At 39.0% G+C, this 6,957-nt stretch overlaps 1 protein-coding gene across 1 annotated transcript in view; it reads left to right on the top strand.

Moving 5' to 3' along the window:
* FAT4 (FAT atypical cadherin 4) overlaps window positions 1-6,957 on the top strand; it is a gene marked incomplete at its 5' end in the record, with an annotated part of 131,502 nt that overhangs the window by 72,103 nt on the left and 52,442 nt on the right. Inside the window, 1 exon segment of the mRNA XM_009071562.1 lies at window positions 1,913-2,251. Coding sequence (XP_009069810.1) covers window positions 1,913-2,251 — 339 coding nt within the window.

Here is a 6,957-nt window from a genome sequence, read left to right as displayed (position 1 = left end):
TATTTTTATATATAATTCAATAATAATTTATATATATTATAATTTATATAATGTTTAGATCAAAAAATGTTTTCACAAACTGTGCTCTATTATGTGTCTCCAGGTAAGAAATCAATATTACTTGCAGTAAAAGTATTTTATTTCCAAGATTTTATACAGACTGCTAGTATACACACAGTATTTGCCACTATTAGTAACAGAAGCATCTTAGAAGCTTATCCTAAAACATGAATGAACAAAGGAGATGCAAATGACATGGTAATAGTTTTTAAGCTTTTGTTAGTGTTTTCACGTATAAGAATGGGAATCTCAGTTTGGGACAACCAAGATTTACCCCTATGTCTCCAACTTTTGCACTCTGTCCCATAGTCCCTGTCCCAAAATTCAGTGGTGTTTTGCATTAAAGGATTGCAGTGCAACCAGCTGTGCCTCAGGAATCTGATCTGGAAGTAATTGAGAAGTCTGTGTAGTATAGGGTGGTTTGGTTGCTGATCCCCAGCCATGCTCTTCTCTCTTGTCACTCAGTCTTGAGGCTCAATCTGTTTTAGCAGGAATAACCCTGGAAAAGGGAAGCCTAAATCCCTCCACATTAAGATGAGACTTCTCTCATTAATCATTTATGGAGTGTAATTAGTGCCTTATACCTGGCTTAGCAGTGATGGATGCTGAAGGAAGAGAAAGGCAGATTTTGTACTTCAAGTACTGCATCTTCTCCTGTTCCACTCTCGTGTGGTCCCAGAGTAGCTGGCAGGTTCACCCAGAGAGGAAGGACTGTGAGGTTTCTCCTTTGAGGCTCAACTCTCTATCCCAGAGAGTAATCCCTGTCCCACTCACAATTAAAGAAATGTTAAGGCATGAGGTAATGAAATGGGTGTAAAAGATACCCACATATCCAGCTGGATGAAAGGGGATTGTAGCACTAGTCTTCATTCTGAGGATAGAAGCAGTTTTCATTATCACGTTGCTTTGTGCTGTCACACACGTAGTTCATCTGGTTCCATGGAAAAGAAATTAAATGATTTATTTTCCTGGAAATGAGCTGATGTTAATTATAATTAGTGTTCGAAATAGTAAAAAGTGACACTTGATTTCCAAACTTCAGTCAGATAGGTCAGTCATACCAGGGCAGCTATGCAGAAATGAAAACAATGGCACAAATTCATAAGGAGTTGAATTTCAGAAAACAGCAGAGAACCAACCCCTATAAGGTTTCTAGTCTTCTAACCACAGTTACCCTGCAAAGGCACTGTTTCAAAATGTCGAGCTGGGATATGTGGTATGTACTCACATTTTGGTTTCTGCATTTGGAAAGAAGTATCTCAAAGGTTTCAGAACTTGTGTTTGCCTGCAGGAAAGAGAGAGTCCTTTGAGTGCTAGAAAGACAATACCTAGCAGGAGTAAAGGGGTTTTTGCCCCAGGTGATATCTAATCTGGACGTGTTCCTGTTTAAAGATAAAAACAAACATTCCTGGCTATTTCTTGGAGGTTTTTAATAGCCCTTTAAAGGAAACATACTGAATATGATTTCCGTTCAGCTTTGAAAAACCTGTTGTGATAGTTAGTCATACAATATTGAGGCTTGAATTCCTACTGGAGGATACAACTCATGCTGCAGAACTGCTTGATGATGAGCTGGCCCTGACCACCCCAGGTGGGTGATCATGATCAATGCCTGATCATGTTATCCTGTCATGTGCCCTTTAAAGGAAACATACTGAATATGATTTCCGTTCAGCTTTGAAAAACCTGTTGTGATAGTTAGTCATACAATATTGAGGCTTGAATTCCTACTGGAGGATACAACTCATGCTGCAGAACTGCTTGATGATGAGCTGGCCCTGACCACCCCAGGTGGGTGATCATGATCAATGCCTGATCATGTTATCCTGTCATGTCATGCAGGTTGTGGCAGCCCTTTTTTTAGCCACTGACGATGACTCCGGTATCAATGGGGAAATCACTTACACCGTCAGTGAAGATGATGAAGACGGTATCTTCTTCTTGAATCCTGTTACTGGGGTCTTCAACCTGACCCGTGCACTGGACTATGAAGCACAGCAGTATTACATCCTTACCGTCCGTGCTGAAGATGGAGGAGGCCAATTCACAACCATCAGAGTGTACTTCAATATCTTGGACATCAATGATAACCCACCAGTGTTCAGCATGACCTCATACAGCACATCTTTGATGGAGAATCTGTCCCCAGGATCTCCTATTCTCAACTTCAGTGTCACGGATGCAGATGATGGTAGGAGTTCCCTCATATTCTGTATCTCTGATGATAAATATGTATTTTATCTTAGCAAGATGTTAGAAGACTTACTAGGAAGAGAAAATAAGGGCTATCCTTAGGATGCCATCATATGCTTAAGTTCACTGCATGCTGGATAGATAGAAGTTATTTTGCACATATTTTAATTATTTATTTAAGTGGGTGTTTTCTTCCTCATTGTTTTTATGATAAATTAAAAGTACAATGATAAATTAAAAAAAATACTACTTTTAAGTGCTGTTGTGGAGCTGTATTTCACTCAGAGCATGTTACAGCAGTTGAAAACCATGATTTCTCCCCCAGTGCTTAGGTTGCACATTGAAATTAAACATAAGTGTTCCTGCAGACTTTTCTTCTTAAAGTTTATAATATATTCTAAATAAGGTTCTGGTACTATGAGATGTTATCTGCAGTCATCTTAAATGTACTCTAACTTTTAAGTGTATTGTGAAGAGAATTGTCATCTTACAGGGTGTTGATAGTGGAGGTTAAAAATCTGACTAAAAGAGATCATGGGGAAATTTCTCATTAAAATAAGCTTTAATCTTGGGATTATTTATGGCATCTAGAAGGTGTTAATGTGTTGGAGTGTAAAAGGTATAATCTTTAGAGCTGGCCTTACCTTTTTGCCATACACTTTGTGCCCCAGCGAGAATAATTATAGAATATGACCATTAAACACATTAACATCATTCCGTAGCTTAGTGTATTTTCTGAAGTGTCCACAGACATTAGTCAATGTGGCTTAATACAAAACTGTTCATAATACTCACAGTGACTTTACAGGTGAAGGTTATTTTTGTGACATGTTGAGCAACTTTGTCTCCTCTCAACTTGACAAGGGCTCAGCAAAGCCCATGGAAGTGTCTCACACTGAAACATGCTTCAAGCACAAAGCACCTACATGCTCCAAGGAATCCCAGTTTGTGCACGTAAAGTGACTGACCCAATCAAGGTTATCCAGTTTTTCCTCAGGAAATGCAGAGTTGTTGAATGCAAACATTTTTGTGGGGAGATAAATTTTGCCTTGATGGATAGAACTTTCTATGATAAAAATCGTGCAACTGGTTTTGAGATGAAACTGAGGAAGAGAGGGGAAAGTGATTCCATAAGATAAGCCAACAAGTCAGAAGTTATATCTTGGCGATACTGGCTGTTCTTTCACCCCTCTTGTTAAGGCTTTTAGTTTATGTACGTTAAACATAAGTTGGAGGAGGAATTTGCACTTGCATCATGCATACCCAGGGAAGGGGTTGTTCCTTCAGACCTATAGATAAATGGGTTTGTGTCTATCTCCTCTTTTATTTCTTGTTTTCCCATTAGGAGCACAATGCTTGGTTTCAAATCTTTTTGGAAGTTGATTTCATTTCACCATTATGGGCATGTTTTCCTTTTCTCTTGCACCTCATACATTAATTTCCATCTGTGTGCAGTGGATGGGAACTATATCATAGCACAGACATATCATTTTGCAGTCATCATGCCCTCGGTTATCACGGAAGCAAATGAGTATTTGAGGAGCAGTGCAATGAGAAGTCAGATATCTTGCCTTTTATATTTTCTGGCACACTTACTTTTCTAACAGGCTGGATGTAAAATTAATAGGGCAGAAATATCATTGCAAGAGCATGCCAGGTTGAGTTCTCCCATAGGAACGGTAACTTCAGCAAATGATCTATTGTTGTTTCTGTTTCAAGCCTAAACTGGTTATCTTGTGTTGTTTTATATTTATCTAGAGTACAAAAATAGCTGTTATACTTTCTTCATGTGGTTCACAGATAATGCACTCAATACAAATGTAATTTTGTTGACTGTTTGTGTTACATGATCCCATAGTTTGAAGGAGCTCTGAAAACACATTGTTTTGTAATGAGGAATGTCTGTTGTTTTAGGGTAAACACTGATAAAAGACAGAAACGTGGTGGTAGCGAACTGCTCCAATTTTCATTTTCTTGTTCAACACATCCTTTGGGAAACAGTAGCTGTTTATCTCAGCTTGGTCTGTTTCATATACAGATTCTTAGTAAATATCAGCTACAGCTCTTGGATATTTACAGAGTAATAAAGAGCTCCGTTACCTTAAACACATTCATTATGGGTTCAGATTTTATTTTTGTCCACACAGAATTAACAGGAAAAATCTAAGAGGAAAGCACATGCTTCTCTGTTTGTTTAAATGTATGGCAAGACATTTCTCCAGGCAAAAACCAGTGGCATTTCCCAGCTAGATTCTACAGGTATTTATAGAATGGCAGGAGGGAAGTAGGATATCTTTTTTAGTCTCATTAGTAAATAAATAAAAATAGAAACAAAACCCTTTAAAAGAGCACTGTCATGAAATTGGTGGCTCCATGTCTGTCCTTTCAGAGTTTTATCAGATCAACCCTCAGATTAAATAAACCCAAAGTTCAGCAAAGAGGATGTCCCTATGTTCTCCCTAGCAAAAGCCCAGCTCCAAACCTTGGAAGTGGGGGGTGGATGAGGTGCACAATGCCAGCTTGGCATGCTGTGTTTAATAAATTGAATACTTCATTGAGTGGCTTTCCTGGCTTCGCTGATATTTAGGCAACTCTTCACTGTTCAATCTATATAAGCCTGGCCTGTATCAGGAACAGTGTGGGTAACAGGACCAGGGAAGTGATTTTTTCCCCTGGACTCAGTGCTGGTGAGGACACACCTTGAATACTGTGTACAGTTCTGGACCCCTCAGTTCAGGAGGGACATTCAGGTGCTGGAGCAGGTCCAGAGATGAGCCATGAGGCTGATGAAGAGACTTGAGCACAAGTGTCATGATGAGAGGCTGAGGGAGCTGGGATTGTTTAGCCTGGATAAGAGGAGGCTCAGGGGAGACCTTATCACCCTCTACAACTCCCTGACAGGAGGTTGGAGTCAGGTGGGGGTTGGTCTCTTCTCCCAGGCAACCAGCAGGAGGACAAGAGGGCACAGACTCAAGCTCTGCCAGGGGAGGTTTAGGTTGGATATTAGGAAGAGATTTGTTACAGAGAGAGTGATCAGGCATTGGAATGGGCTGCCCAGGGAGGTGATGGATTGACCATCCCTGGAGGTTTTCAAGATGAGACTGGATGTGGCACTTAGTGCCATGGTCTAGTAACCAAGGTAGGGTTGGACTTGATGATCTTTGAGATCTTTTCCAACCCGATTGAGTCTATGATTCTATGATTAGCAGCATTGAAACCTATGAGAATACAGGACAAAGAATAAAAAAGTTCATGGAGGTGAGAGAAACGAGCAAACAGTAAGTTTCATAGGAAGAAACACCATAAAAAAGCACTGGATGGGGAAAAGAGAGAATTTTTTAAAGTAATTTTATTCTGCAAGGTCCAATTCCTACCCATCTCCAAAAACTGACAAAAATCTTGTATTGCCAGAAAGTGCTTTGCTAAAATCAAGACTTTATTCCTCTAATTAGTCATTTGAAAATACAATTGAACAAAAAACACACTAGCATTAAACTTTCAACATCCTTTGCTTGATCAAAGTAATGGAGAAACACTAATATCTGGCATATAAATGTATTAATTTCTTTAATTGCATGCAAATATTTTTTTCTTTCATGTTTGGTTCTATTTATTTTATAATTAAGTTTCTACAAGAGAAGAAGAGAGGGGGAAAGATGCCAATTAGAGTAGCCACTGGGGGAAGACAAGTAAGACTAGATTTCCCAAGTCTGGGCATAATCAACAGCAGAGATTAATAAATCTAATGCAGGAATAATTTTATTATCAAAGCAGTTCAGTCAGAGAAAAAAGAGCTTCTGAGTAAAAATGACAAAATGCACAGCAATCAGCTGCTTAAATGGGCAACTTGGTTTCTTTGCATGGTGAAGCAAGTTTGAGGGGTAAATTAGTAGCTAATGGTCTCTTAATTTACTAATCCTAAATCACAGTCGAATACTCAGAACAAGAAACCAAAATTTTTTTAAATCAAGTAAAATAGGAGTAAGATAGATGAGAGAAAACTGATTCCACAATTAGATGTTCCCAAAAATTAGGTGTAGAGTGAGCTCTGAAATCGAAGCAGAAACACACATTTGTTTCCTGTATGGCATATTTAATGGTATTTCACAGCCTTGTCAAGTTTCAGATTGCATTTCCCTTACCGGAATGATAAATCACTCCCTTGACCATAATTGCTAGTTGTGTTTCGATCATGAGATGAGGGCTGTTCATCTGATAGTTTGGAATACCATGCCATATATGGGAAGCATACCTTTCCCCAGTATTCACTCTTGGCTTCCTCCAGCTAGGCTTGGGAGTTTCTGGTTGTGGCTTTTTCTTAATTGAGTGGAAGAATTCATGAAATAATTACATTAATAATAATGTTGCTTAGTTGAACTGGGAAGGATGGAGAAAAACAGATGTTCAGTGAGCAGGAGAGCTACTGGGTCTTGGTTTGTGAAGGAAAATCATTCAAACCCTTTATCCCTAACCATTTTAGATGGGGAAGGCTTGGGAGTTTCTGGTTGTGGCTTTTTCTTAATTGAGTGGAAGAATTCATGAAATAATTACATTAATAATAATGTTGCTTAGTTGAACTGGGAAGGATGGAGAAAAACAGATGTTCAGTGAGCAGGAGAGCTACTGGGTCTTGGTTTGTGAAGGAAAATCATTCAAACCCTTTATCCCTAACCATTTTAGATGGGGAAAAATTAGGTGCTACCA

Source organism: Acanthisitta chloris, unplaced genomic scaffold, assembly GCF_000695815.1.
Source record: "Acanthisitta chloris isolate BGI_N310 unplaced genomic scaffold, ASM69581v1 scaffold8010, whole genome shotgun sequence".
Classification (NCBI taxonomy): domain Eukaryota; kingdom Metazoa; phylum Chordata; class Aves; order Passeriformes; family Acanthisittidae; genus Acanthisitta; species Acanthisitta chloris.
The sequence above is the reverse complement of the archived record's forward strand: the minus strand, read 5'-3'. Positions and strand labels throughout refer to the sequence as shown.